We start from the raw sequence: 18,579 nt of genomic DNA, 5'->3' as shown, positions 1-18,579 counted from the left end.
AAAAAGACAAATTAAGAAAAATCCCAATACATGGTATCTTCTTAGTTGATTTAATATATAATAAAATACTTTATTAACAGCCAGGTAAGAGAAAAACTAACAAGTAAAGCATTAAAAAATATTATATTTTTTTCAAATTGCAATTATCCTGTTAAAAACAAAAACAAAAAAACCATCTACTTGTGCATGAACACGCAATGCAAAACATCCTGGCGATGGCCTGCATTAAAGTCCTCAAGTGACCCTTCTGTACACAACTTGCACACTACTTTCCCAACCAGAAAAGAGAGAAAACAAGTCCCTTCCCAAACTTCAATAAAAATATGTGCAATGATACAACCAAACAGGAAGCCAGCACTCCTACAAATGACCCACTTGAGGAAATCTAGCTGTAATGTCGTCAAATGATGATCAAGCTCTGCGTGCTCGAGTCGCAACCACAATCAACAGGACCACGACAGAGATCAGGAATGAAGATTTCAACCTTTCCCCAAAGGTATTTGGAGCAGCTCCTCCTGTTGCCTTCTCAGCATCCGGAGATTGAAACAGCTGATTCACAAGCTTTGTAATTTTCTCAATTAGGTCCGTAACTTTTGCCTTGGTGCTGTCAAAAAACAAGCCTAGTATGCTTCTTGCTGGACTAGAAGCACTAGAACTCTCATCTGGGCTTTTCAGAGAATTGTTTTCAGCTGCAAGAATGTTGAAAATTCAAAGTGTCTACATTATATGTGTGGGAGAGAGGTAAGAGTAGTTTAGTCTGTTTTTGCTAATGCAATATAGACCAAGTACAAATAATTTATCAGCATGAAGCATTAAAACACAGGCGTGCACATGCAGATCAGAAATCTGCAGGGGAATACTCAACCCATTCCAAACGCCAGCCTCCGCCCACCAGCACAAGCATTCACAAAAAGATGATTTGGCAATCAAACCTTTTGGCACTCACCACCCAGCCTATCCGTCCCTGTTTTCCCGCTCCAGGTGATACAAAAGGCTTATCCCTCCAAATCATATCATGGACTAAAAGCCTAAAGCCTTTTGCCAATAGCTCAATAGGCTAGAGGCAATTGAATCTAGAGGCAAATCTCAGGCCAACAAACTGACTCAAGCATCTACAATCCACAACAAATTTGTGGAAGCTAAATAGAGAATATTTCATCATTATGCAACTTTTATTGAGGGGTTAAAATAAGGCATGAAATAGAATGCAGGTTTCATGAAGTTCAGCTAAGGTTTCAAATTATCTTCACGGACACACTGGCAGAAATTTCTGGCAGTTTTTCATCTTAATTTTGCAATATCTACTCCATGGCTGCAAGAAAATTTCCCCAAATGCAGATTTCTAAAGCTCTCACTCTTCTCTCTCTATGTCCTCAAGTGTTGCATCATTTAAAGAAATTCTCAGGCCCTCAACTTGGTTTTGCTGTTTAACGGACCACCCCTCCTCTTCCACTCACAGAAAAAAAGGGAAAAAGGAAAATGAAATTTTACGTCTGCTTTGCATGGAAAAGACAAAAATGTTCAGTTCAAAACCAGGAAAAAATTACAGCAACAATTGACCAGAACCCTCATTTCCTTCTTTCCCTATTTTTCTCTTTTGTTTCAAAACAAACAGTTTTATCCTGAACTTTTGAGTAACTAATTTCTTTGAATGAGCTATGGGGCATATTATTGACAATATTACATAAAAATAGTGAGAAAAAACATTCTGTAAGTGAATCATCAAATTCAAATGATTTCCATGTGTTTGTATGTTCATTAAATTATATTTACACACACACACACACATAGAGAGAGAGAGAGAGAGAGAGAGAGAGAGAGAGAGAGAGAGAAATAAAGTAATAAATAAAAGAGAAGTATGTGAATTAAGCCCGCCAATAAAACAATATTTAAATTTTAGAAAACCAAGGTCAGTCCATCAACATCCATGCAACTTCAGTCCATTTGAGAGGAACAAACATTTTGCAAAATATTAAACATGTTACGTATGCTTCTCCATGTAAAATGATTGAACATGGAAGTTTCATTCACTGTATGTAGTCAACTTTGTACAGACCTGCATAGCATGACTCTCTGACCTCTTTTACCACCTCATTGCTCAAAACAGCATCCCAAACAGCCTTATCCGATGATAATGAAATGACCATTCTCTACAGACAATGAAATTTCCAAAAAAATAAATACCCACGAGAAAGGACATAGACCCTCAGCAAGTTTTTGAACAAGCAGACAAGAAATTGATATCTACACCTACTTGAAACAGATAAAATTATTTTTTGACAAGAAATTGGTGTGTGTGTGTGTGTGTGTGTGTGCGCGCGCGCGTACATATCTACGTATGTGGGTGATTCTAGTTGTTAGGAACAGTATAAATGGACAAGCACTTTATATAATTCAGCCGACACACATATTTTCTTGTAAATTCCTAATGCATGTATTCTTATGTAACAATTTTTTGTACTAACTGTATAATTCTACTTGGAAGAAAAAGTCTTAATATTTGAAAATGGGCATTTGTATCTATATGCTGGCTGGAACTTTGAATCAATAATCTTAAAGAAAAGAAACATGACATTTAGTTTCAATCTTAGACCATTTTGGTATTTCAACCATTTGCAATTTTTAAAAAATTTATCAATACTGATGCTGAATTCATAATTTAAAATCTGGGAGGGTGAAACATGATAATAGAAGGCACCTGAACAGATGGCTCGGTTTGCAACAAATGGAAAGCATCATAAACTCTGCTAGATCCATGAGTTTGGAACATTGTTGAATTATACAGTTGCCAAGAGGGCTCATTCGAATCTGAATCTGACCCAATTGAGGAAGCAACATGCATCAAACTAGTTGGAACAGTTTTCTGATCTGCCACATCCTTGTCTGAAGTATTAGTAAGTTTATTGTTGAACCCTGCACATGAAGGTTCAAGAACCCTCATACAAAACAATTTCCAACCATTGACATTATTTGCTTGGCAGTGAATGCAAATGCAAACCAGAGCAAGCAAAAGTTCAAGAAGACTATGCTATAGGAGAAAAGAAAAACTTTCAAGACTCAAATAGATAGAATAATACTTCTAATTAAATGATATTTCTAATTAAAATCTGCCAAGAAAATACACAAAATGGGATTGTTCCATCTCGAATGACTTGTTAAAGAAGTTTCCCTTCGCCCACCATATAAGCTGTTAAATAATATTTCCAGCTAATATCCGGTGAGGGGATGCACAAATGGGTTTCTTGCACCTCAGTTGACTGGTCAAAGTGAAGTGTCCCTTCCCCCACCATTTAGGCCCCGTTTGGAATTTGGAAAATATGAGGTAAAGAAGAGGAAAATATAAAGGAATTCACTTTTCATGTTTGGGTATTAAGGAAAGCAAGAAGGAAAATAAAGTATATAGCAAATCAATGAACAAAATTTCAACATGAGAATTATATAGGAACAAGAACAATCTTTGATTCCTTTGAAGAAGTCCTATAAAATAGAGATTTTTTCTTTCGACCATATTTCAACCAAAAAGTCTCAAGCTTACGTTACTGTTACTGATGGTTTTATTATCTTGGACCATGAAGATCCCGGTCATGCTTCTGGTTTCCATTCCCATCATGATAGGGGGTCAAGACACTGTGTCTTGTCGGGTGCCGACGGCTGACTCAAGTGCCCCCCGAACCACGCGAAATGGTCACAGCAGGTCTTCTTCCCTTCCTTTCCCGTTCATCCTTAGATGCAGCACTTTACATCTTCCTTAGCACATATTTTTCTTCAAGGATTTTCTTGGTCTATCGATGTAGACTACTTTCCATTTTTTAATGCTATTCGACATAGAGAAAAAATACAATAGAAAATGCATTTCCTTCTTATTTTGCTTTCCTTTCATTTCCTCAGACAAAATCCTTGATCCAAATGGGGCCTTAATATGTTACAGAGTTCAGCATTAGAGAGGGTGATCCTGCCAATTTACCACGCATTCAAGAGGGTGGACAGGCACAGTGGAAGGGTGGGCAGAGAGTGGTTCAACCATGCAGAAGGCTAAAGATTTAGGTATGGGAGTGTGTTACAAAGTTCAAAATCATATAGAATGAGGGTGTTCTTGGGGCTTGTTAGGTGAAGTTAACTAGGTTATGTGTTGGAGCCCTGCCCTGTGATATGACCCTAAGACTTCTTTTATTTATGAGGTGCAGCAAGGCCTGTCAATGTGATTGAACAAGCTCCCTTGCCGATCCTGGCACTCCCATCAGTCATCAGAGGCACCTACACCCTTGTGCAGATCCCATTATGCAGCATCCCTGCCTCATATGGCCATGGAGCCAACCCCAACACCATTTATCACACGTCCATTCCACTACGAAATTAGTACTCCAGGTTCACTAGCATGGGACAAGACATGTTAGGATCCCAGACCAATCTACCACCCCAATCAAAGAGGCCCACACCCATGACAACCCATGACAAAATGTCCTGTTCCCCATGGCCATGGACCACTTATCATGGGTCCATTCCACCTCAAACACTTATCAATCTAAGGTTCCCTTTTCCCACTATAGAAGGCCCAAGATCTCTCCTCTCTTTCTGTGTAGCTACTTACAAACATTGAAAAAAAATGATATTAAAGAGAAGATTACCCAGATATGTATCCTCTATCAAACTAAAATAAGGCTGTTAAAGAAAATATTTAATAGGAGTCTCAACATCTTGATCAAAAAGACAAGTCAGTATGTATATCAGCCAATTTATTCACAAGTGGAACTGAAAAGCAGGGAAATACTGGCTGTTAGTTTGCACAAAACTCCCACACTACATGTCTTTTTCTTATGTCCTTATACATGGAACTCTTGGAACATAGTCTAATTTTGATACAAGCAAACAAAATGCTTGTAAAAGATTCAAAGTGCTCGAGTCAAGATATGTGTATCCTACCTATGGACAGCTTTTTTTTTTTTCGAGTTTGAAACTCTCCATCCAGCAGGAGAAAGTTTAAGTGCACATACATTAATTCAATCCACTGCTTAGTTTTGAAATTTGGTTTTTTAAAAGGTGGGAAAAGGGGGGGAATTAAAAAAAAAAAAAAAAAGCAGCATCCAATCAACTAAACTATCAAGCACTTAAGATTAAAATTTTAGCATCTACATCTAGAGACGTATTTGTTCATAAAAATTTTATTCAGATTCTAATTATGTTATGTTACATAACATTTAAAAGGAGATAAACATTGACATCACTGGTTGACAAGCACCTTCAAAAAAGAAGTGACAGTGAAGCAAGAATGTTTTTCATTGTTTTGTTAAAAACAAAAAAACTGCATCCTGTATAAACAAACATTTCAATTTTCTTTTTTTTCCTTTTGGCAGGTCCAGCACTAGGATTAGAAATTTCTAGCTTTTAACCCACTCATTTCTTTGGCTTCTTAGTATCATGAATTACACACAGAAGCTTGTTGTTGATGTGAAAGGCGTAAGTACTTCAATTTTTCAGTTTCACTTTCTTCAGTTATAGCAGTCAAACTTTTTGTTATGTGGTGCATGTAGGAAGCATATAAAGCAACTTTAGATCAAATTAGCTATTTCATTCTATTTGTAGCAGGGATTTAGTTCGATTGGAGGTAGATCATAACACACAGGCTCTTGTTTTATCATCATGATCATCATTGGCATTGCCATCTTCATCAGTACTCTGTTTAGATTAAATATGAGAAAAGTGTGCATTGTATGCATGGTTTTAAATCGCAGTAGCGGGTAGCAGGTAGCGTAACATAACGGTAACGGGTGGAACGGGAAGCGGGAGTAACGGATGTTACATAATGGGAAGCGGTGTAACGGCCGTGAATTTTTTGAAGCAAGCACAACCTTGTGCATATTAGCGTACTTGCATGTTTTAAGCTTTTAGCCCTTCTTAGAAAGAGTTTTAGTGTATTTTGGATCCTTGAGTTCGTGTAACTAATTTATTTGGTAAGGGAAACAAGTTTACATTTGTTTTAAACCACCATTGATAGAAAAATTACGTGTATGAGCGTATTTATACTTCTCATTGTTCTTATCTGTGATAAATTCTTGTGTGTGCTAAATTAATTAATAAAAAAAATACATTATACACTCCATAATCTATTAGACACATAAGACATACAAATAATACAAATATAATATAACGAGAAAAGAAAGAAGGTTGAAGTTGAAAAATATAGAACATAAATATCACATTACTAATATTATCAAAATAAAATATTTTCCTAACAAGTTAGTATATTCAAATTGCTAATTAATGCATCTACTGTGAGTATTCAAAAAAATAGTAACTTTTGTATCATTGTCATCCTCATTATAATATTTTCCCCCTCTTGCCACTAGGTATGTTGAGAATGATATATGAAAGAGAGGGAAAAAGTGAGAAGAAAAAGTATAAAAAAAATAATAATAATTTGGTGTAACAGTCCTATAGCGGTTACATAATAGCCGTAGCGGCCTTTACGTAACGATTGCGGTCCGTAATGGCCACTACGGCCATGAATTTTCTTCCCACTGATTTCGCGGTGTGTAACGGTATCGGTAACCCAAAAAACTGTTACGTAACGGTCGCGGCCTTTATTTAAAACCATGATTGTATGTAGAGTAATTTGACTTGTTGGGGAAACTGAGGCATTTTTCCTTATCATCACTTCTACAATTTTTTTTATAAGAATCTTTATTACAATAATGATGAAAACAACAAATTTAAGATGATAAACAATTTCAAGAGCACAAGGAATGCCACCAATATCTCAGAAATTATCCATCACCAAACCCATGCACCCCAACAACAACAGTATCAAAGCAAAAACAACTAAATAATTAAATAAATAAAAGAACTAAAAAGAAATCATATTTCCACTTCTATTTGCAATCATATTTATTGATATTAAAGTAAATTCAAAATAGAAGAACTCATGCAGCCACAAGCAATTATAGACAAAGTAAATAACTCTACACAGGGACAGGCTTGGCTACGGATGATATTTGTATGATGTACTTACAACCATGTACTTCTTGTCTAAATCAACCGATTACTGTTGAAGAGTAGAGAGTAGAACTTAAGGCAATTGGTTGCAAATATAACTAGCCATTTAAAGTAATTTAACTCGTTCAGCTGGCTAAGATCCAAAGCAAATTCCATGTTTCGACAAGTAATCCCCTCATCATGTTAACGAATTGAGAAAATGGATTTTATGTCTTAACTGGAGCAATCTTACCTTTAACAATTCTTGCTGGATCAATTTTTCCCTTGGGTTAAAAATTCTTGAAAAATGAACACGTCAAGATGTGTTTGGCTAGCAATTGCTTTTAGCCTGTAGGTGCCAATAATATACTGAAAAGACCAAAGAATCTTTTTAAATCAGCATTGGAAGCCAGGGGCTTGAACTGACATAAATATATATATGTATGTTAACATGGACAGACATTTTTTATTGTAAGATGCACCTCCAAATGGATGGCATGCATAAATTTTGCACTCTTTTCAAGTCAAGTACATAATTTGAAACCAGTTTGCAAGGGCTCATTACTCATTATTCCATCCAATATATGAAGATTAATTGCTGGTTAAACACTTGCAATATAGAGAGAATTTTCTGCAACTTTTGGAATCCAGTGGAGTGCTTAGGAATATATTGAGAAATAAGGTTAAGCAACTCGATGCCCAAGACCTTGGCATTTAAAGCATTTGATTGTTGGTTAGACCTTAAAAGTTGTATTGGAGAGTGATATAATCTCTAAGGGTAAGTAGTCTTGTCTTAGGAGGATTACGCAACATATCCTCCCTATCCAAGCGGCAACTAGCGCTACATCTCCAAATGTAACAAGAAGTGCAACAAGATTGGCGGCAATAACTGGCTTCAGCCTTGTTAGATTATCACTTTACCTAAAAGATTAAGCTATTAGATTGTGGGCCAACAATGTATACCAAGCTTTACTCCCCTGCATGTGCAGCTTTATAGCAAGGAGAGATAAACACACAATAAATAACACCCATTATAGGGAATACAATTATTTTTAGACACCGCATGATAAATGTGAGCAATGAGACTAGAATCCAGGACCTCTCAGTAACCAGTTCTGATACCATGTTAAAATACCACTTTACCTAAAAGCTTACATATCAAGCATTAACAAACCCTTTCACGTACAAAGCACGTCCTCCTTCAACTCTATGTTGGCACAAGTAGCCTAATTATAAAACCTACATGTGCAATCAACCATTGACTTTTCTACTTGCTTCAAATCAACAAGTTGCAATGAACATGCTGTTGGCAGTTTGAAGTTAAAAATTTCTCCCACATGGGTCGCTTCATCTCATCCCATTTTCATTGCAGGTAGTCAGAAGGTAAAAATTGCTCCCGCATGCGTCACTTCATCTCATCCCATATTGTGATCTCACCATATCTCCTCCCCAGCTCCTCCTAAAAACTACTATTATTTTATCCACCAAATGCTTGTAAGTCCCTTCAATTTCAATTCATCCAAATAAAACTTTTGAGCTTCATTCACGTCATACCATCTCCAATAGTACTCCAAAGAATACACTCAATCATCAAATTCATCAAGAGAATCATCACCATTGAAATTTGAAATTTCCTATTTAATTCCCCTATTTAAATGATCAGTTTGGTCTTCAGTCAACTCAAAAGTGCAGGAAGCAACAGCAGCCATACTACATTCCTATTTGGTACCTCTTACCCAAGTCTGCAACTTTAGTTGTTAGCCTATTCAAAGCATTAGTGAAACAACCCTCCAATGCATTCTCCATGTTTTATGCCCTATTAAACAACTACTTCACTTTTGCAACACACACACACACACATGTTGGCGTGAGCTGTTAACCAACTTAGGGAAGATATAGCTGTAAATGTAAATATAGAATCATCCTCTTTGCTGTGAAATTTGTATTACCAAAAATAAGATTGCAAGTTTTCCTATTTTACAGTATTCTCTCAATGTAAAGAATGGATAGGGGAGGAGAAATAAAAAGATAGCAGAGTTGACATGGTATCAGAGCAAGGAATCCAATCCTTGGCTCCCTCCACCAAAAAAACTCTAGCTTTCTTTGTTTGATCTATGCCTTCTAGCTATGGCCAACACCAATGTTAACATCAACTCCGGTGACTTTTCACCACATACCAACTCCATCTTCACTACCCTTACCAACCAAATGACCGAAGCTTTATCCAAAGTCCAGGTCCCAACTTTGACCACCGAAAACTCAACCGCTCCAATCGGCATCAAGTTGGATGGTTCCAACTACGCCCTTTGGTCCCAGGTTGTCGAGATGTACATTTCCGGCAAAGACAAACTAGGCTATATCAACGGCGACTGTCCACCACCGCCGCAGCCAAACCCATCCTTTCAAAAATGGCGTACCAATAATGCCATTGTCAAAGGATGGTTGATAAATTCTATGGATCCGGCACTCATTGGCAATTTCATCTGATTTCCCACTGCAAAATTGGTCTAGGATGCCATTGCTACGACTTATTTCGATGGCAACGATACTTCTCAAGTCTACGAACTCCGGCAACGTGTGGCTCACCTGCGACAAGCCGGCGGCTCTCTTGAGAAGTTCTACACCGAACTACAAGGACTTTGGCGGGAAATCGATTTCCGCCATCCGAATCAGATGGAATGCGCCACCGACATCCACCACTACAACAACCTACTCCAAGAGGATCGCGTTTACACCTTCCTTGACAGTCTTGTTGATCGTCTCGACAACATCCGTAGCAATGTGCTTTAGATGCGCCAATTTCCTTCCATTGATCACGCTTATGCTCATGTTCGCAAGGAGGCTCTCTGGCAGGTAGTCATGAGCGCTGGCAACCCCAACAATACCTCCGCCACGGTTCCGGCCACCAAAGGGCGGAAACTGAGTTTAGCCACCTCACACTTTGTTGCGGTCTCCAACCAGCCCACTGGAAAATCCACTGCATCCTCTAAGTCACTGACTATTCCTAATAGAACAAAATTTTCCCATTGGGAACTAGCGCCACACAAGTGAGAATTGGTTTAAAAAAATGGTTACCCTGATTGGTGGTATGAGTTGCAAGCAAAGAAGAAGGACTCAGTTGATGCGAACACGGGCAAGGTGGTTGTAGTGTCAGCCGAACCCCACCTTCCCTTGATTCCCCAAGCCGATTCTTCCCAAATTGCGGGACCCGTCTCCAATATAGGTAACTTTGGCTCTGGTTTAGTTATCTCCTCCTGTGATGTTGATCGTGGTGCTTGGCTCCTTGACTCTGAAGCCACAATCCACATGAATTTTGCAGCTACCGATTTTACTACGACATCTCCACCGCGACACATTAGTGTTGCAAATGCTAATGGGGTTGTCTCTTCGGTCACAGGGGCCGGATCCGTATATCTGTCTCCTTCCCTCCAATTGTCGAATACGTTACTTGTACCATCGCTTTCACATAAGTTACTATCTGTTAGTCAAGTTACTACTGAATTAAATTGTGTTGTCCTAATTTATTTTACATTTTCTCTTCTTCAGGATATTCTCACCAAGGAGATAATTGGGCGTGGTACTAAAAGGGGGGGCCTATACTACATGGAAGACGTCAGCGTGGGTCATGCTCATCACATACAAAGTGATGGGAGGGAATGACAAATCTGGCTAAGGCATCGACGTTTGGGGCATCCAAATTTTAGTTATCTGAAACATTTATTACTTGATATTTTTTCAAATATGGTGTTGTCTGACCTTAATGTAATTACTGTATTTTAGCCAAAAGTCACCATACTTCCTATCCGCGAAGTATGAATAAAAGCACTATTCCCTTTGCTTTAGTTCACTCTGATGTGTGGGGTCCTTCCCCTATCTCTACTGGGTCCGGTGTTCATTGGTTTGTTATTTTTGTTGACGACTGTACCCGTATGACTTGGCTTTACTTGATAAAACATAAGGATGAAGTGTTACACGTGTTTCAATCATTCCATGCAATGATCCAAACTCAGGTTTCAACTAAGCTACGAGTTTTCCGCTCTGATAATGGCGGCAAATATGTTAATTAGCGCTTCCGCACCTATTTTGAACACCATGGACTCGTTCATGAGACATCATGTCCTCAGACTTCTCAGCAAAACGGCGTAGCTGAGTGGAAGAAGAACCGCCATATTCTCGAAGCTGCACGAGCTTTACAACATGAACTCATGTGCCGACTCGATACTAGTCTGATGCAGTGTCTATCGTTGTATATTTGCTCAACAGACTACCCTCCAAAGTCTTAAATTTTAAGACTCCGCTCCAGTTCTGGTGTCCCATGTCTCTTAACCCACAGCCCTAATGCTCCCTCCCCGAGTATTTGGGTGTGGGGCTTATGTACATCTTCACAAAAATCAAAGAACCAAACTAGATTCGTGTGCTCTCCGTTGCCTTTTCTTGGGCTACGTCATGCACCAAAAAGGCTATCAATGCTATGATCCCTTTACCCGACGCACCTATGTGACTATGGATGTCACCTTCCTGAAGTCTAACACCTTTTTCCTGACCCCCAATTCTTCTCTTCAAGGGGAGACACAAGAAGAAGAGCAGAATTGATTGCACTTTGACTAGCCAAACAGTGGCGGACGAAGCACCAAGCCCAGGGCCGGTTGAGCCCACAGGGCCGGATGGGCCTACAGAGCATAATACACCTTCAGGAAATGGTAAGCCTTCGAAAATTGAACCACGCTCCCCCCCCCCCCCCCACCTTCCTCAATACGTGCAAACCCATCTCCTGAGAATATCCCTAAGGTAAGCACTCTCGACACACCTTCAAATATAAGTTACTTGAATACTCCTACTGGATATACATTGCCTTTCAGGGAAAATCGTGGCAAGCCACCAAATAGATACTCTCCTGATATTGAAGAGTGAAGATCACAGTATCCAATTGCCAACTACATGTCTACTAGGAGATTATCCAAACCCCTCAGAGCATTTGTGCATGTACTTTCCTCAAGTCAAGTTCCAACTGGAGTTCAGGAAGCCTTGTTTGATCCAAAATGGATTGAAGCAATAAAGGAAGAAATGGAGGCACTACTAAAGAATGACACATGGACCATATTTTCATTACCTGAAGGGAAGAAAGCAATAGGATGCAAATGGGTATTTTCCATCAAACACAAGGCAGATGGATCGATCAAAAGGTACAAAGCAAGACTGGTGGCAAAAGGCTATACACAGACATATGGGGTAGACTACCAAGAGACTTTTTCCCAGTCGCAAAACTGAGCACTGCAAGGATATTGTTATCTCTTGCAGCTAACCTTGACTGGCCATTACATCAATTTGATGTAAAAAATGCCTTTCTACATGACGACCTTGAAGAAGAAGTGTACATGGACCTTCCTCCGAGCTACACGACATCCACTGAAATCGAGGTTGTGTGCAAACTGCAACGAGCACTATATGGATTGAAACAATCGCCCCGAGCATGGTTTTGGCGGTTTAGTCTAGCAATGAGGAAATACGGGTTCAAGCAAAGCAACTCTGACCATACACTGTTCCTGAAGCACAAATTGGGCAAGGTAACCGCGTTGATAGTCTATGTGGATGACATGATTATCACAGGAGATGATCAAGAAGAAATACCCAAACTACAAAAGGAGTTGGCCACCGAATTTGAGATGAAGAACTTGGGAGGATTCAAGAACTTTCTGGGAATTGAAGTTGCCAGGTCCAGACAAGGAATATTTCTTTCCCAAAGGAAGTATATGTTGGATGTATTAACTGAAGTAGGAATGTAGGTGTGCAAACTAGTGGACACTCCAATTGTTCAAAACCACTGACTTGGAGAATACTCCGATCAAGCACCAACGAATAAAGGGAGGTACCAAAGGTTAGTTGGCAAACTTATATACCTCTCACATACTCATCCAAACATTGCATATGTTGTAAGCATAGTTAGCCAATTCATGCATGATCCTAGTGAAGATCATATGGATGCTGTAACCCGAATACTAAGATACATGAAGTTCTCGCTAGGAAGGGACTTATGTTTTCAAAGAATAGTTATTTAAGAATTAATGGCTATTCAGATGCAAACTGGGCAAGAAATATCTTAGACAGAAGATCTACTTCAGGTTATTTTATGTTTGTTGGTGGGAATCTTGTTACATGGAGAAGCAATAAGCAAAAGGTAGTAGCACTTTCCAGTGCTAAAGCAGAATTCCATGGAATGGCAAAAGGGCTTTGTGAACTACTCTGGATCAAGAGACTACTTACTGAGCTAGGCTTCACCTTTACTTCAGAAATGGATCTCTTTTGTGACCACAAAACTGCTATTGCAATATCTCACGACCTAGTCCAACATGACCGTACAAAACATGTGGAAGTGGATCGACATTTTATCAAGGAAAACCTGGCAGCAAAAATAATTCGATTTCCATTTGGAAAGTCCAAAGACCAACTAGCAGACATACTCACAAAGGCGGAATCAAGCAAAGAGTTTCACAACTCACTCAACAAGTTGTGCATCAGAGACTTGTATACATCAACTTGCGGGGGAGTGTTGGCGTGAGCTGTTAGAAATTAACTTATGAAAGATATAGCTGTAAATGCAAATATAGAATCATCCTCTTTGCTGTGATATTTGTATTACCAAAAATAGGATTGCAAGTTTTCCTATTTAACCGTATTCTCTCAAAGTAAAGAATGGATAGGGGAGAAGAAATAAAAAAATAGCAGAGTTGACAACACACACTGCAACTATATATCTCCAAGGACCTAACACATTTGCCAACAATTGAGGATCTATTCATGCAATTTCTCAAACTTCACTCTCGATTTCTCAAGAAATATCTTTGATTCACCTTTAACCTTGAGTATCTTGCACAGATTAAACAAATCCATGCAGAAACTCACAAAATACAGCAGCGGAGCCCGATTCTTACTGCTGGCAGCATCAGTTGATTCTCCAAAATGCTGATGATACAATGGCAGTCCGATTTCTAGCAATTTTGATCAAAATATCACACATGCATGCAAAATATCATGCCTGGAATCAAATTATTGTGCTGCGGATCAAGATAAGTTGCTGAATTTCAGTCACCTGCATCATCTGAACATGGGGCACTTGCACAACCGGACAGCATCCTCTGAGGATGACCATTTAGCTGTTGGTGGATTGAGGGGTGGTGAATCTACTGACGATGTGTAGAGAGAACTCCACAAAAGGTGGGATTTTGAGCGTGCGCAATGGCTAGGACATTTGACCAGCGTGTGGGAGATCTACAGTTGTCAAACAGAAACAAAACTTTGGGTAGGGCTTTCCAGAGGTCTCTGTCTCTGATGGCAGTGGAGGTATCAGAAAAATGGTTCTTGGAATATGGTGTTTAAAACTGAGGGGCAACTGCCATAATTTTGGTTATTTTCTGGAGATGAACAGTTCTGCAATTAGAAGTAGCAATGACAAAATTTTAAAGAAAAGCTTTCAGAGGTCTGTGTCTTTGATGATGGCGGAGATCTTGCATAATAATTATTAGAAAGTGAGGTTTGAAACTGAGGGGCAGCAGCCGTAATTTTTGGTTATTTCTGCAATGAACTGTTCTTCAATGATGAGTGCTGGCAATGAACAGAGAAATGTAGACTCAAGAAAGGAGGGTAAAGGGATAGGACCAAAGATGGAGAAGAGACATTAGTTTAAGGATTCTGCGGAATTTTTATTTTATTTATTTTATTATTTTATTTTGGCTAACTGCAAAGGGAAAGGGGCTGGAATTTAACAAAAGGAAAGGAAGAAGAAATAATGAATGAGAGAGGAAATAGGGGATTAAAAATAGAAGAATGGAAGGCTTAAATTTAGAATTGTCAAATGAGGAAAAGACTAAAAATATAAGATTTATTCGAAAAATTAGAGTTAACGAAGTTAAGTTTGCACTAAAAAAGATGAAAAATGGGAAAGCTATGGGACCAGATAACATCCCACTTGAAGTTTGGAAATGCTTGGGTGATAACGGAATTATATGGTTAACTAATTTATTTAATACAATTGTAAAAACTAAGAAAATGTCAGATGAATGGAGGAAAAGCACTTTAATACCTATATACAAAAATAAAGAAGATATTCAAAATTGTAATAACTATCATGGAATTAAACTTATGAGTCATACGATGAAACTATGGGAAAGAGTAGTTGAACAAAGATTAAGGTTAGAAACGAAGATCTTAGAAAATCAATTTGGTTTTATGCCTGGGAGATCTACCACAGAAGCTATTTATCTTTTAAGAAGATTAATGGAAAAATTTAGGGAAAAGAAGAGGGACTTGCATATGATATTTATTGACCTTGAGAAAGTATATGATAGGATACCTAGGGAAATTCTATGGTGGGTTTTAGAAAAAAAGGGTGTATGTTGTAGGTATACCGATGTCATTAAGGATATGTACGATGGAGTAATGACTAGTGTAAAGACTATAGATGGAGAAACTAGAGAATTTCCAATTACCATAAGTGTACATCAAGGATCTGCTTTGAGTCCTTATCTTTTTACTTTAGTGATGGACCAATTGACTAAGAGTATTCAAAAGGAGGTTCCATAGTGTATGTTGTTTGCAGATGATATTGTATTAATTGACGAAACTAGGGATGGAGTAGAGGCTGAGTTAGAATTATGGAGAGAAGCTTTGGAATCTAGAGGCTTTAAGATAAGTAGAAATAAAACAGAATGTATGACATGTAATTTTAGTAATGATAGAAGGAATATTGGAGACAAAGTTAAACTTGATGATGAAAAAATAAATAGTACTTGTAGATTTCGATACCTTGGATCTATTATGCAAGCTGAAGGAGAAATTGAAGATAATGTAATGCATAGAGTTAAAGCAGGTCGGGTAAAATGGAGAAGTTCTTCAAGTATTCTATGTGATCGTAGAATACCCTTAAAATTGAAAGGAAAATTTTATAGGACAGCTATAAGACCAGCTATGCTATATGGATCAAAATGTTGGGTGACGAAGAAACATAATATCCAAAAAGTAAAAGTTACCGAGATGAGGACGCTTAGATAGATGAGTGGTATAACATTAAAAGATAAATTAAGGAATGAACATTTTCGTGGTAAATTAGGTGTAACTCCTATAGAAGATAAGATAAGGGAAGGACAACTCAGATGGTATGGACATTTGCAACGTAGGCCTTATAGTGCACCTGTGAGGAAGAGTGACTTAGTTACTGTGGGGGGCAGTAGAAGGGGTAGGGGTAGACCTAAAATAACTTGAGAGGAGATAGTGAGTAAGGATTTAATGTCTTTGAATCTATCAAAAGAAATGGTCCATGATCGCATAAATTGGCGGAAAATGATTCATATAACCGACCCCACTTAGTGGGACTAAGGCTTGGTTTTGTTGTTGTTGTTGTTGGAGATCATGAATGGATTCCGAAACCAAATGATGCAGAACAACAATCAGTATTCACTGCCAAGAGAGGAATTGGAAGAGAAATAGAGACAAGAGAAAACTCTTACATTTCACACCTTATTATAAGAAAGCCTAGATTACAAAAAAAAAAAAAAATCACAAATAAAATCTTAAAGATACGATAAACTATAAATAAAATTCTTAAAAGACACATCTATAACTTCCAAATACGCATAATCCTACCACAAATTAAAGCGATAAACACATAACAACAACTAATTAGCTAAACACCTTTAGGTTCAAGACCCAAGACCCTGTTTTTTATCCAAATTTCGTCAAAGAGATCCGTCCAATAACCTAATTCTCATCCTATATCACTATTCCCAAATTTCGTCATCGAATGTTTATTCTCCTATTCTATCTATGTTGAGTGAGGCACCAAAAATTTTTGCATGAGTATCTTTTTTAAAATTATTATATCAACATACAATTTGTGTCACATTCTCACCATATTTTATTCTACACCTAAAAATAAACATCCCAACCAAATATAACCTAAGATCTTTAGTTAAAAGCAATGCACCATTAAAATAAAATAAAAATAAAAAATAAAAAATAAAAACCCATCATCACTAGAATCATTGCCACAAACAAGAAACATCACTTCACCTGGTCTAATTTTAATCAATAACATAAAAAATAATAATAAAGAATAGCTAACAAAACGCCCTCATACTTCAACATATTATGTTCAAAACGGAACAGAGCAAAACTAACAAAGAAAAAAAGAACCCATAAGACAAAATAAGCAAAATAAATTGAAGTGCTTACTGTCGAAGAGCAGAAAGGGCAGTTTCAACCTCATCCTTGGAAGGAAGAGACCCAAAAACATAGTCATCGAAATACCCACTTGCTCTTTCATCCTCAATGGCGTCCACACACTCCCAGTCCCACTCATCAGAGCGAGAGAGAGGAGAGGGCCTACCGGGAGCAAAGGAAGTGGCAGGGATGGGAAGGTTAGATGAAGAAAATGAGGATGTGGAAGAGAGAGGGCGGTGATTGGCGGAAGTGGGTTTTTGATGGGTGGGTCTAGAAGCGGCGGTGGCGGTGGCGGTGGCGGTGGAGGTGGAGAAAGGGTCTTGGACACTGCCAACACCGGCTCTAACACCTCTTCCGACTGACCTCAACATGCCCCTGTTTCCGCTTCCTCCCCCGATTCCTCCTTTGAATGGCATCCTCATGTTTCTCTTCTTCAATCCTCTCTCTCTCTCTCTCTCTCTCTCTCTCTCTCTCTCTTAATCTCTCGCTCTCACTACCCCTCTCTCTCTCTCGCTCAGGATGGGAATGAGGGTGTCCGTTTCAGACTGCTTACACGTAGCTTACTGACTACTGAGGGCCTATACTACCAGTTTTTTCCGATCTATCTTTTTTTAAAAATATATATTAAATAATATTTTTTAAAAAAAATAATTCCCAAATGACTTTGACGTAATCTCGTTACTTGAACTAAAAAGATTTGCCACGTTTCATTTCGGAAATTATTTTTTCAAAAAAAATATACTATTTAATATATTTAAAAAAAAATTAAAATAAAAAACTCCAGGCATGGTACTGCAAAAGCAAAGCATATAAAAGATAATCACCCTTAATTGCTCACACTGACGCACCCATCACACTTCACAAGGACTCCTCAGGAACAAAGCATCCTAGTATGTTCGATTGTACCCTACACATGTAGGTCCTCTGCCCCTCCTAACAATGAAATGCCCAAAACCCAGCCCACTAAACTGAGAAATCATGGAAATGAGGAGTTTTTTTCCGAATTATCTTTTTTTTTTTAAATATATTAAATAATACCTCTTTCTGGGAAATATTTCCCAGAATGACTCTGACGTAATCTCGCTACTCCAAGTAGCGAGATTTACTTTTAACTGAAGGGCTCGTGTTGACGCGTGACAAATCTCGCTACTTGGAGTAGCGAGATTTTCTTGGGATACTTTTTGCTCTGCCAACCGCCTTTTGACGTGTGGTAAATCTCGCTACTCCAAGTAGCGAGATTTTCTTCGGATAATTAATGCTCTGCCAACCATCTTTTGACGTGTGGTAAATCTCGCTACTCCAAGTAGCGAGATTTACTTCGGATTTGAAATGACCATCCACCCAGCTATCAACGCGTGGCAAATCTCACTACTTGGAGTAGCGAGATTCGCTTCAGAA

The 18,579-nt window shown here is 38.3% G+C and overlaps 1 protein-coding gene across 1 annotated transcript; it reads right to left on the bottom strand.

Annotated features, from left to right (window-relative positions):
- Positions 1-97: 97 nt before the first annotated feature.
- Positions 98-17,758, bottom strand: LOC131146590 (uncharacterized). Its single transcript, XM_058096267.1, has 4 exons — positions 17,194-17,758; positions 2,699-2,936; positions 2,057-2,150; positions 98-689 (listed from the first exon to the last, which is right to left on the bottom strand). Exons 1-4 carry the CDS (start codon positions 17,601-17,603, stop codon positions 412-414), a joined length of 1,020 nt encoding a protein of 339 aa, XP_057952250.1. The 5' UTR covers positions 17,604-17,758; the 3' UTR covers positions 98-411.
- Positions 17,759-18,579: the final 821 nt, after the last annotated feature.

The sequence above is a fragment of the Malania oleifera genome, chromosome 13 (genome assembly GCF_029873635.1).
Source record: "Malania oleifera isolate guangnan ecotype guangnan chromosome 13, ASM2987363v1, whole genome shotgun sequence".
Classification (NCBI taxonomy): domain Eukaryota; kingdom Viridiplantae; phylum Streptophyta; class Magnoliopsida; order Santalales; family Ximeniaceae; genus Malania; species Malania oleifera.
Note: the sequence above shows the minus strand (reverse complement) of the source record. Positions and strands in the feature narration are given on the sequence as shown.

What these genes read in the sequence shown, in the direction of transcription:
- LOC131146590 (XM_058096267.1), bottom strand. Translation starts at nt 17,603, where the DNA reads ATGAGGATGCCATTCAAAGGAGGAATCGGGGGAGGAAGCGGAAACAGG. An exon ending in AAACCGAGCCATCTGTTCAG is followed by an intron (nt 2,151 to 2,698) that starts GTGCCTTCTATT and finishes CATTGTCTGTAG; the next exon opens with AGAATGGTCATTTCATTATC. An exon ending in CAGAGAGTCATGCTATGCAG is followed by an intron (nt 690 to 2,056) that starts GTCTGTACAAAG and finishes ACATTCTTGCAG; the next exon opens with CTGAAAACAATTCTCTGAAA.